The sequence below is a fragment of the Microcaecilia unicolor genome, chromosome 2 (genome assembly GCF_901765095.1).
Source record: "Microcaecilia unicolor chromosome 2, aMicUni1.1, whole genome shotgun sequence".
Taxonomy (NCBI): domain Eukaryota; kingdom Metazoa; phylum Chordata; class Amphibia; order Gymnophiona; family Siphonopidae; genus Microcaecilia; species Microcaecilia unicolor.
Genome location: NC_044032.1, coordinates 448,430,360 through 448,448,551, shown reverse-complemented (window position 1 = coordinate 448,448,551; position 18,192 = coordinate 448,430,360). Strand labels below are relative to the sequence as shown.

General features: G+C 46.3%; 1 protein-coding gene across 4 annotated transcripts in view; it reads right to left on the bottom strand.

The window, feature by feature from the left end:
- Nucleotides 1–18,192, bottom strand: part of LOC115461233 (SLAM family member 5-like) — a 76,367-nt gene that overhangs the window by 49,994 nt on the left and 8,181 nt on the right. For 3 of the 4 annotated variants that reach the window (XM_030190919.1, XM_030190921.1, XM_030190922.1), the window contains exon 1: nt 13,370–13,593. The exons of the other annotated variant lie outside the window; for it this stretch is intronic. In XM_030190919.1, coding sequence (XP_030046779.1) covers nt 13,370–13,421 — 52 coding nt within the window. In that variant the 5' untranslated portion in view covers nt 13,422–13,593. Of the gene's footprint in view, nt 1–13,369; nt 13,594–18,192 lie in introns of those variants that run through there. 4 annotated transcript variants of the gene reach the window in all.

Sequence of the window (18,192 nt, the reverse complement as noted above, 5' to 3'; positions counted from 1 at the left end):
AAACATGGACTGATGAGACAAAGTCAGCACGGATTTAGTGAAGGGAAGTCTTGCCTCACCAATCTAATGCATTTTTTTGAGGGGGTAAGCAAACATGTGGACAATGGGGAGCCGGTTGATATTGTATATCTGGATTTTCAGAAGGCGTTTGACAAAGTGCCGCACGAAAGACTCCTGAAGAAATTGCTGAGTCATGGAATCGGAGGTAGGGTATTATTATGGATTAAGAACTGGTTGAAAGATAGGAAGCAGAGAGTAGGATTGCGTGGCCAGTATTCTCAGTGGAGGAGGGTAGTTAGTGGGGTCCCGCAGGGGTCTGTGCTGGGTCCGTTGCTTTTTAATGTATTTATAAATGACCTAGAGATGGGAATAACTAGTGAGGTAATTAAATTCGCCGATGACACAAAATTATTCAGGGTCGTCAAGTCGCAGGAGGAATGTGAACGATTACAGGAGGACCTTGCGAGACTGGGAGAATGGGCGTGCAAGTGGCAGATGAAGTTCAATGTTGACAAGTGCAAAGTGATGCATGTGGGTAAGAGGAACCCGAATTATAGCTACGTCTTGCAAGGTTCCGCGTTAGGAGTTACGGATCAAGAAAGGGATCTGGGTGTCGTCGTCGATGATACGCTGAAACCTTCTGCTCTGTGTGCTGCTGCGGCTAGGAAAGCGAATAGAATGTTGGGTGTTATTAGGAAGGGTATGGAGTCCAGGTGTGCGGATGTTATAATGCCGTTGTATCGCTCCATGGTGCGACCGCACCTGGAGTATTGTGTTCAGTACTGGTCTCCGTATCTCAAAAAAGATATAGTAGAATTGGAAAAGGTACAGCGAAGGGCGACGAAAATGATAGTGGGGATGGGACGACTTTCCTATGAAGAGAGGCTGAGAAGGCTAGGGCTTTTCAGCTTGGAGAAGAGACGGCTGAGGGGAGATATGATAGAAGTGTATAAAATAATGAGTGGAATGGATCGGGTGGATGTGAAGCGACTGTTCACGCTATCCAAAAATACTAGGACTAGAGGGCATGAGTTGAAGCTACAGTGTGGTAAATTTAAAACGAATCAGAGAAAATTTTTCTTCACCCAACGTGTAATTAGACTCTGGAATTCGTTGCCGGAGAACGTGGTACGGGCGGTTAGCTTGACGGAGTTTAAAAAGGGGTTAGATAGATTCCTAAAGGACAAGTCCATAGACCGCTATTAAATGGACTTGGAAAAATTCCGCATTTTTAGGTATAACTTGTCTGGAATGTTTTTACGTTTGGGGAGCGTGCCAGGTGCCCTTGACCTGGATTGGCCACTGTCGGTGACAGGATGCTGGGCTAGATGGACCTTTGGTCTTTCCCAGTATGGCACTACTTATGTACTTATGTACTATGGGTGACGCCCCCTACCTACGTCCCAAGCACTGGTTGGCCACAGCTGTTCATTTCTACATAAGCGACGTCCATTCCAGTTCTGCATTTAAACCAGTGGGCGTCACTGACTGCAACAAAAATATAAATCGTTGCTCTTTGAAGTTTAACACCCTACTCACTGATCCCCCTTCCTTCAAGTGGAGAATCCTGGAACATGTGTATGTAAGGAAGCAAGGGGGATCAGTGAGTAGGGTGTTAAACTTCAAAGAGCAACGATTTATATTTTTGTTGCAGTCAGTGACGCCCACTGGTTTAAATGCAGAACTGGAATGGGCGTCGCTTATGTAGAAACGAACAGCTGTGGCCAACCAGTGCTTGGAACGTAGGTAGGGGGCGTCACCCATAGTATAGTATTAAAGATAGTTAGAAACACGCCATGGCCAACTTTACGAGGGAACAACCCTTATATTATTTATTCATTTAAGTAGAGCTGGCGCTAAGACGACGAGAGGACGTTAACAACAACCCCTGGGTCCGATTTGTTTGAAAGAAGATGAGTATTTAAGTATAGAGTTATAAGAATTTATATCAATAGAAGAAAAATATATTTGAAAAAATGTGGCATCATGGTGAGCCGATGAAGAGTTGTGTGCACATTTTATTGCCATAAAGTTGAGTTGGCAATATGCACAGCTGAGGTTCCTTGAGCTATTATAAGAACATTCTAATGATTGGATGAATATATATGCTGAATATATGAGTCGAGGAGAGGGAGTCATTGATAATATATAAAGATAGCAATGGGAATGTTGCCACATTCTGCTATCAGATCACCCAGTGCTAACTGGTCCAAAATGAAATAGCTAGTTAATGCAGGGGCCTGTCCCTCCAGAAACAGCATAAACCTTTTGGGCCTTCTCCCATTAAACAAAAATGGCTCCTACCCTCAGCTCACCCACAAAAAGGTTGAATTTATCTGCCAGTAAAACATCAAGTTTCCCTTCTGCTGAAAGCAGCACCAACACATAAATGCATAAATTAAAAAATTTTTAAAAAAGGAGTTAACACTAACAACCATTAGTACACAGACTTAAGTGGTAAAAAGAATTATACAGTACAGTAAAGAAATAAAAATTAAAGGGTTCTGGTGAAAAACACTTCTTTCCTATCACACACTTATTATTTTATTTACATATATACAGTGGCGTACCAAGGGGGGGGGCGGTGGGGGCGGTCCGCCCCGGGTGCCAGTGGGTGGGGGGTGCTCCGCTCCCGCCGCCTCCCGTGGCCGTTCCCGCGGCGCCGCACATTAAAAAAAACCGGCGAACCAGCGTCGCAGGCAGCGCCCCAGGCAGCGCCCCTCGTGCCCTGCTTGTAAAAAAAAAAATTTGATTGGAAGGCCCGAGTCGACATCAAGACGAGGAGGAGAAGGAAGGAGATTTGATTTTTTTTTTTTTACAAGCAGGGCACGAGGGGCGCTGCCTGCGACGCTGGTTCGCCGGTTTTAACGGGACTGAGGTGGGGAAGGAGAGGGGCGAAAGGGACTCGGGTGGGGGTGTTCAGAGGGGAGAAGGGGACTGGGGTGGGGGTCTCAGACAGGGGAGGGGAGAAGGGGACTGGGGTGGGGATCGCAGAGGGGAGAAGGACTGGGGTGGGGTGTTCAGAGGGGAAAAGGGGAGGGGAGAAGGGGACTGGGGTGGGATCTCAGACAGGGGAGGGGAGAAGGGGACTGGGGTCAGGATCTCAGAGGGGAAAAGGGGACAGGGGAGGGGAGAAGTGGACTGGGGTGGGGGTCTCAGACAGGGGAGGGGAGAAGGGGACTGGGGTGGGGATCGCAAAGGGGAGAAGGACTGGGGTGGGGGTGTTCAGAGGGGAAGAGGGGAGAAGGGGACTGGGGTGGGGATCTCAGACAGGGGAGGGGAGAAGGGGACTGGGGTGGGGATCTCAGAGGGGAGAAGGGGACAGGGGAGGGGAGAAGGGGACTGGGGTGGGGATCGCAGAGGGGAGAAGGACTGGGGTGGGGGTGTTCAGAGGGGAAAAGGGGAGGGGAGAAGGGGACTGGGGTGGGGATCTCAGACAGGGGAGGGGAGAAGGGGACTGGGGTGGGGGTCTCAGACAGGGGAGGGGAGAAGGACTGGGGTGGGGTGTTCAGAGGAGAAAAGGGGAGGGGAGAAGGGGACTGGGGTGGGGATCTCAGACAGGGGAGGGGAGAAGGGGACTGGGGTGGGGATCTCAGAGGGGAGAAGGAGACTGGGGAGGGGAGAAGGGGACTGGGGTGGGGGTGTTCAGAGGAGAGAAGGGGACTGGGGTGGGGGTCTCAGACAGGAGAAGGGGAGGGGAGAAGGGGACTGGGGTGGGGGTGTTCAGAGGGGAGAAGGGGGCTGGAACTGGGGGCTGAAAAAAGGGGCAGAGAGAGAGAGGGGACAGATCCTAGATGGAAGGGGGAGCGAGAGGGAGGGCAGACCCTGGCTGGATGGGAGAGGGAGGGCAAATGGTGGATTGAAGGGGCAGAGAGAAAGGGCAGGCAGTGGATGGAAGAGATGGCAGAGAGGGCAGACACTGGATGGCAGAGAGAGAGAGAGAGTGTGAAGACAGATGCTGGATGGAAGGAAGACGGTGAAAAGAAGATGAGGAAAGCAGAAACCAGAGACAACAAACTGTAAATAAAATATATTTTTTTATTTTTTTTGCTTTAGGATAAAGTATTGTAGATGTGTTAAATGTTTATAATAGAACATGTAAATAAGGTAATCTTTTTATTGACTAATTTTAATACATTTTGACTAACTTTCGGAGAACAAAACCCCCTTCCTCAGGTCAGGATAGGATACTGTAACAGCACTATACTGTACTGACCCGAGGACGGAGGTTTTGGCCTCTGAAAGCTAAATGTATTAGTCCAATAAAATGGTATTATTTTACTTTCTATATTTGTTTTATTTCTATTTGTTAATTTGTAAAGTGGTGATTGGTACTTGTTAGTTTTTTTTCAAATTTACATCTGCTGTCTTTATATTTTGCACAGTACTAGGGGACAGTTTCTGTTTCTGTGGTGTTGCATTGTATGCAGAGTCTGGCATTGGGGGTTCAGTTTAATTTTTGTCTAAATAGAAAGTTTATGATTACTTATTCTATAGTGGATTAGGGTGTATCTGTGTTTGTGAAAAAGACATGGCTTTCAGTTGGCATTGACTGTGCAGGATCTATGATCTGTACTATTCTGTCTGGTTTCGTTTTACAATAGGTGAATTGATGTTCTAGTGCTCACTGTAGTGTTTAAGATGCTTTCCTTTTCCTTGTGTGACTCGTAGAAATGACTGCTTATGGTATGGTAGAATTGCTCTCTAGGTCCTGAGTGTTTTGTATTCTCGGCATGCCTAGTACTGGATTTGGGGGGGGGGGGTGTTAAAAAATGACCGGCCCCGGGTGTCAACTACCCTAGGTACGCCACTGCATATATAACTGAGTTATTGATTTATTGGGGTTTACTAATTACCTTTATGAAGAGCTTCCTTACAAATCTAAACTAACAGAAATCACCAACGAAATCAAGATCAGCTTGAACATCATGGACTCTTGGGCAAATGCATTTCAACTAAAACTAAACAAAGAAAAAGCACACCGTCTCATCTTCTCATCCCTACACATCGTGGATAACCCCACAATTATCAACACCCCAGATTACACCCTCCCTATCTCAGACAGCCTGAAAATCCTCGGCGTTACAATGGACCGCAACTTAACACTAGAGAGCCAAGTGACATCCACAACAAAGAAAATGTTCCACTCAATGTGGAAACTCAAACGCGTGAAACAATTCTTCCCAAGGGGAACATTTTGCAGCCTGATGTAATCAATGGTACTAAGCCATGTAGACTATTGCAATGGAATTTATGCAGGATGCAAAGAACAAACCTTAAAGAAACTTCAGACCGCTCAAAACACGGCAGCTAGGCTTATCTTCGGAAAAACGCGATTTGAATGTGCAAAACCCCTTCGCGAAAAACTACACTGGCTCCCAATCATAAGCACACAACTGTGGAACGCATTACCAAAAGCCTTGAAAACTATGAACGACCATCTAAACTTCCAGAAAACACTAAAAACTAACCTGTTTAAAAAGGCATACCCTACCGATCCAACATAAATGCCTGATCTCTGCAACACAACACAACTAAAGAACGTAATGGACATAACACAACTCTTCTGTTGTACAATTCTCTAGAAAGCTAATCAAGAAATGTATTAAGTTATGTCCACTAAAAAAGGTATCATCTTATTTTCTTTTCCATGTTTTGTTTTATTTTGTTTTATTTCTATTGATCACAGAGCTAAAAACCTCAAATCCACTACTCTGAGCCTTTGGATATCATGCATTTCCTCCAGATCAAAAGAACAGACCGAGGCAGTTTTTTAAACATCAAGGCATGCCATACAATGCTGGGCATCCTGAATAATGTACCACAGAATGCACGCTCTCCAACAAAGAATGTTCAAGCCAGTCTCTAAGAAATAAATGTGTAGAAAGACAAAACATTGGCACTGTCAAATCCATTTTTTTGGCAGCATCCTTAAATCAACCAGTCTATAAAGCAGAAGGCATCAGCGTCAAATCCTAGTCTTACCTGAATCACTGAACTAGCATAATTACAAAACAAGTGGGGAAAGCATGCAAGGGTAAAGCTTGTAGAACTCTTTCCAAGCCCTCTTCATATCTACGGTCTGTGCCCTGAGAAAGGCAAGGACAAATCAAACTCGGGCATACGTATACTGTCGCTGACCTGAAGAGAAGGGGAGAAGGGAAGTCTGAATGAAGCAATACCCAAACATTCCGTTGGTTTGGAAAAAATAAAATGTACCTTTCTTCCCCCATTTGGCATGGAGGTAAGTAATAAGGTTGTATAATAGGACTACAAGTCCCTGTAGACTTGTAGTTCCTTGTAATAGGCTCTTTCAGAACACATGTCCAGCTTCCTGTGTCTTATGGGATGCTTTCTATTGTCTTGTTTGTTCTCTAAGCATACTGGGCTGGGCTGGGCTGGGCGCCCCCACCCACCCTTCCTTCTCTCCCCATCCTGTTTGTAAGTCTGCAGTATGTTTCTTCTGTGAACTAAAACTGCCATGCTATATTATGGCTGCATGGGCCCTTCAAGTCCATTGAGATGTCACAAGTGTAAAAAGTATAAAAGCATTACTATTCAGTGAGTTCCTGAAACCTCCCAGCTTCTCTTGCATGGAGAGAGAGCTGGTTGAGAACAGACTCATAGTTTGCAAGGCGAAACTCTTGTCTAGCATTATCTGAACTGTAAATTAAATTTTCCTTGTTAACTACATTAAAGATTTTGATTGAACAGTTCTGAGTCTTCTCATAGTACATAAGAAGATAAGAATAGCCATACTGGGTCAGTCCAATGGTCCATCTAGCTCAGCATCCTGATTCCATCAATGGCCAATCCAGGTCACAAGAACCTGGCAGACACCCAAACAGCAGCAACATTCCCTGCTACCACACCCAGGGCAAGCAGTGGCTTCCCCCATGGCTACCTCAATAGTGGACTATGGACTTTTCCTCCAGGAACTTGTCCAAACCTTTTTTAAAACCTAGATATGCACGCTGTTAGCACATTCTCTGGCAGCAAGTTCCAGAGCTTAACTATTCTTTGAGTGAAAAAATATTTCCTCCTATTTGTTTTAAAAGTATTTCCATGTAATTTCATCGTGTCCCCTAGTCTCTGTGCTTTTTTGAAATAGTTTTAAAAAATAAACAAAAATAAACCGATTCACTTTTACTCATTCTACACCCCTCAGGATTTTATAGGCCTCAATCATATCCCCCCTCAGCTGTGTCTTTTCCAAGCTGAAGAGACTAACCTCTTTAGCCTTTCCTTTATCATTATGGTTGATCTTTTTTGAACCTTTTCTAATTCCGCTATATCTTTGAAACATGGTAACCCGAACTGAACGCAATAGTCAAGATGCGGTCGCACCATGGAGTAATACAGAGGCATTATAATATTGTTGGTCTAATTTTGCATCCCTTGCCTAATTTCTAGCATCCTGTTGGCTTTCGTTTGGCTACTGACACACACTGGGCAGAAGATTTCAGTGTACTGTCTACAAAACCTAGATCCACACTGGGCACAAGATTTCTGTGTACTGTCTACAAAACCTAGATCTTTTGCTTGAGTGCTGACTCCTAAGGTGGACCCTAGCATCAGGTAACTATGATTTGGATTATTCTTCCCAGTGTGCATCACTTTGCATTTGTCCACATTAAAATTTCATCTGCCATTTGGATGACCAGTCTTCCAATTTACTAAGGTCTTCCTGCAATATTTCACAGTTTGCATGCGTTTTTACAACTTTGAATAGTTTTGTGTCATCTACAAATTTAATCACCTCACTCATCATTGTTTTCCAGATCATTTATATACATGTTCAGCACCAGTCCCAGTACAGAGCCCTGCGGCACTCCACTAGTCACCCTCCTCCAGAGAAAAATTAGCTCTACCCTCTGTTTTCTCTCCAATAACCAATTCCTAATCCATAGAAGGACATTGCCTCCTATCCCATTACTTTTTTTTTAAATTTTCTCAGGAATCTCTTATGAGGAACTTTGTCAAAAGCTTTCTGAAGATCTAGATATACTACATCAACCAGTTCACCTTTATCCACGTTTATTTACGCCTTCAAAGAAATTAAGCAAATTGGTGAGGCAAGACTTCCCTTGGCTAAACCCATTATGACTCTCTGTCCCATTAAACCATGTTTGTCTGTGTGTTCCATTATTTCATTCTTTAATAGTTTCCACTATTTTCCCCGGCACTGAACTTAGGCTTACCGGTCTGCAATTTACTGGATCACCCCCCTGGAACCCTTTTTTAAAAGTCGGAATACATTGGCCACCCTCCAATCTTTAGGTACTATAGACGATTATGACAGGTTACAGATCACTAACAGATCAGCAACTTCGTGTTTGAATTCCTTCAGTACCCTGGTGTGTATACCATCTGGTACAGGAGATTTATCACTCTAACTTGATTTGGCTCAGTATGCCTTCCAGGTTCACAGAGACTTTTTTCAATTCCTCTGTATCATCACCCTTGAAAACCCATTTCTGGTACAGGTAGACCTCTTACATCTTTAAAGACCAAAGCAAAGAATTCATTCGATCTCTCCGTTATGGCCTTGTCCTCCCCAAGTGCCCCTTTTGCTCCTTCATGATCTAATGGTCCCACAGATTCCCTCACAGGCTTTCTGCTTCTGATATACCTGAAAAAAGGTGTTCCTATTAATTTTTGTCTCCGCGGCAATGTTTTTCTTCATATTCTCTTTTAGCCTTCTTGATTATTGCTTTGAATCTAGCTTGACAGTGCTTATGTTGCTTATTTTCTTCATTCAGATCCTTTTTCCATTCTTTGAAGGATGCTCTTTTGACTCTAATAGCCTCTTTCACTTCACCTTTAACCATGCTGTCTGTTGTTTGCTCATCTTTCTATATTTGTTAATACATGGAATACATCTGGTCTGGGATTCCACAATGGTATTTTTAAACAACGCCCACACCCGATTTAGAGTCCTAACCTTTTCAGCTGACCCTTTTAGCTTCTTTTAACCATTTTCTTCATTTTATCATAGTTATCCTTTCAAAAATTAAATGCTATTACAGTAGATTTCTTTAGTGACTTCACTCTAGATATCAACTCAAATTTGATCATGTTACGATCACTGTTTCCCAGTGGATCCAATACTGTTACCTCTCGTACCATGCCTTGCATTCCACTAAGGACTAGATCTAAAATAGTTCCCCCTCTTGTCGGTTCTTGGACCAGTTGCTCCAAGAAGTCATTAATTACATCTAGAGCACAAAAACAAAAGCACAAGGGGCCTTCAAGGAAAGAGGCTTCCATTATATGCAAATCTCTGTCATGCATAGTCACTGTAGATATCCTGAAAACCTGACTGGCAAAGGGGTACTCCAAGACCAACTTGGGAAATACTGTGATAATATATCCAACCATTAGATGTCACGTCAGATTTCAAAATGGTGGATTTTTACAGTTTAACCATAGCGCCATGACCCCAATACAAAAAGTAGTTGCAAGTGGAATTTACTAAAAAAAAAAAAAAAAAGGTATATACACATTTGAATCACTAATTCAGCCAAACCAGCAGCATAAGAACATAAGCCATACTGGGACAGATCAATAGTCCATCTAGTCCAGTATCCTACTACTACTACTTAACATTTCTAGAGCGCTACTAGGGTCCTATTTCCAAACAGTTGCCAATCCAGGTCACAAGTACCTGGCAGAAACCCAAACAGTCAAAAAATGTAGGAAAAATAGAAACCACTCCACAAATAACAATATCAGGCAGCAAACAGGGGTAGTAAACATTGCAATACCAGTATCCAATACTAAATTCTCTTGCAAGTTTCTAAAAAGAGGCATCAGAAGGGTGCACAAATTATCTATCAGACCTCCTCAGCTTGTGCTTTCTTAATTCCTCCTATCCAGCCATTGCTTTTGATCTGCTGGTTGTTGCTCATGTCTCCTTTTTTTAATCTCTCCACAAGACAGACTTGGGAAGCTCCATTTTAGAGATATGTGTGTCTCCCACACGACAAACAATTAAATGTTTGTGCAATTACACTAAACCCTGGAATGCTATTAAAACAAACAAAAAAGTAGTTACAGTTTTCTGACATTATTTTTTGTTGTTGTTAAGGGGTCACCAAGGCAGGCTTCGGAAGCTCCGTTTTAGTGATACCTGTGGCTCCCACATGACAATGAAATGTTTAACTATACTAAACCCTGGAATCCTATAAAAATATATATATAGTAATTACAGTTTTCTGAAATTAGTTACATAAAGTCAAAGTGCAACCTGTATTATACATTTTGGAACAGCATACGTGTATGTTGAACAGTGAAGTTTAACAATGAACAATATATACTCACTAGTATAAAAGGCCCGTTTCGGTAGGGAATGAAACGGGCGCTAGCAAGGTAATCCCCCCCTCTGCTGCGTCCTTCCAGTCTCCCCTGCCCCCCCTGCAGCCACCCATGTCCAGCAACCCTCCTCTCCCCCTGCAGCTACCCATGTCCAGTGACCCTCCTCTCCCCTGCCCCCCTGAAGCCACCCATGTCCAACGACCCTCCTCTCCTTTCCCCTTGCCCCCCCTGTAGCACCCATGTCCAGCAACCCACCTCTCTCCCCTGCCCCCCCTGCAGCCACCCATGTCCAGCGACCCTCCTCTCCCCCTGCCCCCCTGCAGCATCCCTTCTATCTCCCCTGCCCTCCCCTGCAGCCACCCATCTGGTTTCAGGACCCCCTCCCCACCTCCCTCTTCCCTGCCTCCCCCTCGGGCACATCAACCCCTTCGCCACCTGCAGCCGCCAATACTAACGCTGTCCGGCCGCTGCTGCATCTCCTGTTGAGCAGCAGCGGCTGGTACAAAAAGAAAAAAGCCAAAAAAAGATTTTAAACCTGAAACACGGCTCCGTAGACAGCCATCTGGCATTGGCTGTCATCTCTGCAGCCGCTCCTCCTCTCCCCTCTGACATTGCTGCGCTCCTCCGGGGTCTTCCTGCAGGGGCAGTGATGTGGAGGGGAGAGGAGGAGCGGCTGCAGTGATGACAGCCAATGCCAGATGGCTGTCTATGGAGCCGCGTTTCAGGTTAAAAAAATTTTTTTTTGCTTTTTTCTTTTTGTACCGGCCACTGCTGCTCCACAGGAGAAGCAGCAGCGGCTGGACAGCATTAGTATTGGCGGCTGCAGGTGGCGAGAGAGTTGATGTGCCCGAGAGGGGGGGGTAGGGGCTTTGGTGATGCGCCGGGGGGAGTGTCTTGGATGATGCGTCGGGGGGGGGGGGGTAGGGGCTTGGGTGCTGCGCCAGGGCGGAGGGGCATGGGTGTTCAGAAGGAATGGATCCTCAGGAGCTTAACCGAGATTGGATAGCAGAGCCGGTAGTGGGAGGCGGGGCTGGAGGTTGGGAGGCGGGGATAGTGCGGGGCAGACTTATACGGTCTGTGCCAGAGCCAGTGGTGGGAGGCGGGACTGGAGGTTGGGAGGCAAGGATAGTGCTGGGCAGACTTATACGGTCTGTGCCAGAGCCGGTGGTGGGAGGTGGGGATAGCGCTGGGCAGACTTATACGGTCTGTGCCAGAGCCGGTGGTTGGGAGGCGCGGATAGTGCTGGGCAGACTTATATGGTCTGTGCCCTGAAGAGCATAGGTACAAATCAAAGTAGGGTATACACAAAAAGTAGCACACATGAGTTGTCTTGTTGGGCAGACTGGATGGACTGTGCAGGTCTTTTTCTGCCGTCATCTACTATGTTACTATGTGTTGCACCGAGGAGGGGGCACTGAGAGCTGATTGGTAGGCAGGGGGAGGAGTAGGGAAACACGCTCCGCGTGTTTCCTTACTCCTCCCCTTACCTTGGAATCAGCTGTCAGTGACATCACTGACGTCAGTGCATTCTAAACTGCCTAGCAGACCACCTCCAAGGGAGCCACGGTCCCAGGCACATTAGAATGTTGGAGGTGAGAATTATTATATAGGAAGAGCCTAACTAGTATACACTGATTTGCAATCTATCCTTTAATAAATGCATGAAGTTTACACGTCAATAAACCGTATACAAATGTAAAATCAGAAGTTTATTTTTTTAACCAGCAGATACCAAGATGGTGGTGAGAAAATGAAGGCAGTTTATTTTCCTTCATCATTTTTATTAGCTCTACAGTCCCAAACCAATAGCGTAGAGTCACATCGCACCAAAAGAATTAGCTAAAGCAGCATTAGGGCAAACTGTAACTCACCATCCTCCTCTCTTATTCAGCCATTTCCCTGTTAACAAAGGAACTTGCCACGCTGGAGCAAAGGAAGAGGTTTCAAAGCGGAGGGCCCATGTGAAAATGAGGGAATGCCAGGATTTATGTTGGGAGTCATATTTTTTTTAGCAGGTGTTGCCTACTTTCCTCCTCTATCCTACCTGCCTCTTATTTTGCATGGCTGCAAAAAATTAACAAGACTTTTTTTTCCCTCCCATCTTGAACCAACTTCTCCCTGACCTGGGCTTCCCCTGGAGCTCCACGTGTGCGCGCTTGCAATGCACGAGAAATGGGAGTCCGAGACTGGTACATGCATAAAAAAAAAATCTTGTTCAGTGTATTCAGTGAATATATACTTGAGAAACATACCCCCTTTGAGAAGCAGGCATAATGGATACCTGAAAACCCACCTGAGGCGTATTTTTACACTTTAGGACACACTTCATAGGCTCAAATTTGTACACTGTTTTTTTTTTTTAAGATTAGGTAACATTTAAATGTTTAGTATCTTCTACAGTTAGCTTAATCTTAGTCACAGCATGCTAGAGGTAGAGAACATTATCTCACTATTCCTTTTACTCAAGTTTAATCAGAAACCCATATCAAGTTAAATAATCTGAAACTGGTATTTGGAGTATTTGATCGCTTTCCTTCTTACATGCTAATGGTCATTTTAGGTCCTTGCTGTGCATGTAACATGTTACCTTTTGAAATTGATTATTCACTTTAAGGCTTTTTTTTCTCCATCCTTCTTGTCTTACACTGCATTATCTGCTGCCATCCCTATTTTCTCACATGGAAGTGTATATGGTTATCATCGCTCTACCCCCCCCCCCCCCCCCCCCCCCCCCCCCCCCCCCGTGGGAACACTACAACTAAAATCAAAGAACAGAGAAACTGCCTTAACTTTTTTCTTTAAAAAAAAATCCAAAGGCTTGCAGTCCAACATACCCACCCGATTGCAACATACCTTGTTGTACTACAGTAGTGTATCTCATATTTGATGATAGCAATCATAAACCGGAACAACGAGCTATAATGCAAAACTCACTTTAGGTGTCAATATTCTTATGAACATTAGAAACTCAGGGTCAAAACACAAAGCACAGTAAAAACAAAACAAAGATAAAATACCGCAGACACACACGCATTCATTTTGCACGTGTTACCTAAACTCCAGTACTCCGTAGAAAGCAGCAGAAAAAGAGGAACCAGCCACATTACTTGAGACCTCGGCGACCCTACAAAGCCCAGCTCTTTCTCCGCGAATTTTTCTCAGTCAATGGGGCTCTTGACAGATACTCTCCTGGCTCTACCGGTGGTCGCAGACGCAGTGTCACTGAGGAAAACAGGAGTACGTTCCACTGCCACCGTGGGGGAGATGTGCTCTGGAGAGAACAGGGCTCCGCCTATAATATGTCACGAGAATGTAATATTATGTAGTAGGATGGTCATGGAGTGACACCTAAAGTTGGAGAAATTTAATACTTGTCTTTCTTCTTGGAAAGTCCCTTCTTCCCTTGTTTTTTTTAACCAGGACCTTTGCGTGTTACGTTCGTGGAAGCTCAGGCTGTGTTGTGTTTTTTTTTTTTTTTGTAATGTAAGGTAGTCTCCCTGTTCCTGCCTTCAGCGCAGATGATGGGGGGGGGGGGGGGGGGGGAGTCAGCTGCTTACCTTAATCACTATGCTTTGACTGGCTGCAAGCGCAGGTCAGTTTTACAGTAAAAGTAATACCACTTTTGTCTCTGCTGAGGTATTTATTTATTTAGTACTAGTAAAAAAGGCCCGTTTCTGACACAAATTAAACGGGCACTTGCAAGGTTTTCCTCAGAGTGTGTATGTTTGAGAGAGTGTGAGAGAGACTGAATGTGCCTCAGGCAGTGTAGCCAGGGTTGCCATATAAAAAAAAAAATTCCCACCCAAAACAGCCCAAAACCCGCCCAAAAACTGCACACACCCCACCCCCGACGTCATCACCCCGCCCCTTCTGTCATCACCCCCGCCCCCGCCGTCATCAGCCCCACCCCTTCCGTCATCACCCCGCCCCTTCCGTCATCACCCCCGCCCCCGCCGTCATCAGCCCCGCCCCCCCACCGTCATCACCCCGCCCAATACGTTGGCAAACCCCGCCCAAAATGTCACAAACCCCGCCTCTGTCACCATTAGCCCCACCCCCGCCGGCCGAAAAACCGCACAAAACCTGCACAAAAAAAACAAAACCAGCCCAAAAAAATGCAACCCGCCGCGGGCAAAAGTTTCCCGCGGCGGGTTGCGGAAAACCGCCCAATTGGGCGGGAAAACCGCCCATCTGGCAACCCTGGGTGTGGCCCAACTGTTTGGGGAGGTTAAAGGGGGCGGGGTTGGGGGTGGAGCTTATAACCATAATTGTCTAACACAGAGAAAAAAATAAGTAAAAATAAAAGTCACAATACCATTTATTAAATTTAGATATTAGATATGTAAGAATAAAGTGGTTGCTCAAAACAGATACTAACCACAGTCACTCAACTGCAAAGCACTATGCACAAATTTGTGCAAAAACACACTCAGAACCATACTGTACCATAAATATTACACTGGGCAGACCCTAATACACCAATATACCATCCTTACGGAAAATGCAGACCGTCAACAATATGAAGCAAGGGATCATATCACAATTCTCATGTAGAGCCACAAAACACCCTTTTAGGGTGGATAGTGTTCACAATGAGTTCCTTTTATTAACGACCATAAGTAGATCCTTCAAGAGGTAGTGTGTCATGATTTAGGCTCCACACCCTTTCTGATGTTTTGGTGCCACCTCAGTAAGGCCAACACACAATCTCTCCACTGCAAAACACTATACACAAACGTGCAAAAACACACTCATAACCTTACCAAACCATAACAGCACTAACTCCAAGGACAGGATGAGCTACAACTTTATGCGTGGAAAGGCAGCACTGTAATTACACCGGGCTCTAAAACACCAGTACACAACCTAGTGAAAAAAAAAAACCCAAAACAAAAAGGGCTGCAAATACTACACGCTAGCAGAATACTGCACCTTGATCACACATGAAAAACACATAACACAACAGATATGAAGGCAAAATACTGAACTGGAAAGTTACCTCAAGAAGTCAGACTCAGCATGCAGCAATACTAGAAAAATTGAAACTTACATGCAAAATATCACAGATGCACATTTCCAAAAGCTGACATATTCCAATTAATAAATTCTGAATAAAATAATTTTTTCTACCTTTGTTGTCTGATCATTTAGTTTTTCTATTCGCTTTGGTCTCAGCGTCTTCTGTTTTATGCAGTGTCTTCTTTCCATTTGATATTTTTTCTCTCACCATGTCCACCATCCTCCTGTGTCCTTATGCGTCCTACCATCTGTAGCCCTGTCCCTATCCTTTGTCCAGTTTCAGCATCTGCCCTCAAAGTGTTCCGATCCAGCCCTTAAATTCAGCAATTTCCTCTCCATCCATATCCAGCATTTCTTCTCACTCTCCCCCATCCATGTGCATCTACTTCCTATGTCTTCCCTTCCCTCCATCCATATCCAGCATGTCTCCTCACTCCCCTCCATCCATGTGCATCTACTTCCCTCCCCTCCATCCATGTCCAGCATTTCTCCTCTCTCCCTTCCCCTCCATGTGCATCTCCTTCCTTTGTCTTTCCTTCCCTCCATTCCTGCCCAACATTTCTCCTCTCTTCCCTGCCCTCCACTCCATCTATGTCCAGATTTCTCTTCCCTCCCCTCCATCCATGTGCATCTCCTTCCAGTCTTCCCTCCCCTCCATCCACCCATGTCCAGACTCTCTCCCCTGCCCTCCCCTCCATCCATCCATCCATGTCCAGCAACTCTCCTCTCTCCCCTGCCCTCTCCTCTATCCATATCTAGCAAATCTCCTCTCCCCTGCCCCCTCCAGCCATCCAAATCCAGCAATTCTCATCTCCCCTGCCCTCCTCTCTATGTCCAGCAATTTCTCCTCTCCCCTGCCCTCCCCTCCATGTCCAGTGATTTCTCCTCTGCCCCTGTCCTCCCCTCCATGTCCAGTGATTTCTCCTCTCTTCCCTCCCCTCCCTTCCCATCCATGCCTGATTCTCCTTTGCCTCCTATTGTCCTCCCCTACAGTTATTCTGGTGTTTTTTGTGCCACGTGACTTCCGGGAATTTCCCTGGTCCCTACCTTGTTACTGGGCACGTGTGATAAAATCATCAGAGCTCTCTTTATCCTGGTGCTTTCGCACTTTTTACATCCGGGCACTCAGTCCGGCTCCTGACTCCCTCCCCTCTCGCGGGGACATCTCTTCCACCTCCACTAATGTGCGCTGATCGCATATGTGTGGACTCCGCACCCAGCTGGCCCGCAGCACCAAACCGGCAGCTTCTCTGGGCTTCCCCTGCCACTGGGCATCAAACTTCAGCCTCCAAATGACAAGCTCGGGTCCTGCAAGCCCGGTGTGCCTCCCTTTACCGGCATGGGAGCACTTCCCGACTCCGCCCCATGCTGGCTCCTGACAGCCTGGGACCCTGCAGCTTCCATCTAACCTTTTTAAGTTGCAGCGACGGCTCACCTCCGCTCTAGACTTTCCCTTCTTGCTCAGTGTCCTGCTTTCCTCTGATGAGGTATTTCCTGTTTCCGCGAGGGCGGGACACTGAGCGAGAAGCGAGAAGGGAAAGGCTGGAGCGGAGGTGAGCCATCGCTGCGACTTAAAAAGGTTTAAACGCCAGGCGGCCACAGCAGGAATGGAAAGGTCAGAGAGCTGAGGGCGGGCTCAGCGGGGGGTGGGCGGCGGCGGCTTTTGTTTTGGTATCGGGGCTACATGAGGAGGAGGCAGGCGAGGAAAGCTCACAGCTTGGCTGGGGAGGCTTAGCCTCCCCAAGCCTCTTATATGGGGGCGCCTATGTGTGTGTGTGTGTGTCAGACAGAGAGTGAGACTGGGTGCAAGTGTGTGTGTGAGCATGACAGTGTGTGCCAGGGGCCCCCCTCCCTCCCTCCCAGTTCCTGGGTCGTTCCCTACCCCCTTCCCCCCTCCCTTCCTCCCAGTTCCAGGGTCATCGTCCCCTCCCTCCCTCCTGCATCGTTTTTCTTTCATTCCCTCATGCTGTGGTTCTCTCTCTCCCTCCATCCTTTCATGTGCAGCCTGTTGCGAATTGGCAGCTGTCCTGACTTCTCCCGCCCCCCCATTCTTCCTCTTCGTCTCATGCCTGTGGCGCTTCTGACCTTTATCCTTGCTGTGACAGCGATCAGCGCATGCTGTCTGCAGCTAGTCCTGGAGTCTTTCCTCTGCACGTCCCAACCCCTGCATAAAAAGGAAATGTCATCAACAAAAGGGCGAGATGTGCAGGACAGAGGTACCAGAGGCTGCTGCAGGTGGCGAGGGGGTTTGATGCACCAGAAGGGGTGTGGGGGGGTTGATGTGCCCCAGGGGGAGGGGGTGTTTGATGCGCCGAGGAGGGGGGCTTGGGTGATGCGCTGAGGGGGGGGGGGGTTTGCTCCTGCTTGTGATCACGACGGCCTGGCTGCTGCCGGTCACCCTGCTGTTTCCCATGACATCCCCAGCGGCGGCGACATGATCAGCGTCCACGGCATGCGCCCCGCCCACTCCCTGGTCAGCCCCACCCCCAGGAGTGTGGTCACCATCGCAACGGTGATGTCATCCAAGGCTTCGGAGCCTAGCAGACCAACTGTGAAGAAAGTCACGGACACAGGCAGGCAGACGCATAGAACGTTGGAGGTGAGAATTATATAGGATTAGGATTTATTTACCACCTCTTTGAAGGAGTTCACTCAAGGCGGTGTACAGCAAGAATAAGTCAAACATAAGCAACAGACAATTACAGCAGTAAAAATATTCAAACAATACAAAGTATGGCATAGTATGCTACATTATAATGCCAACGCAATACACAATAAAACATTTTAATAGCATAGGGTGTAAGCAAAGACGGAACAGATAGATAAGAGAGAGTAACAGGAATAAGAAAATAGGGA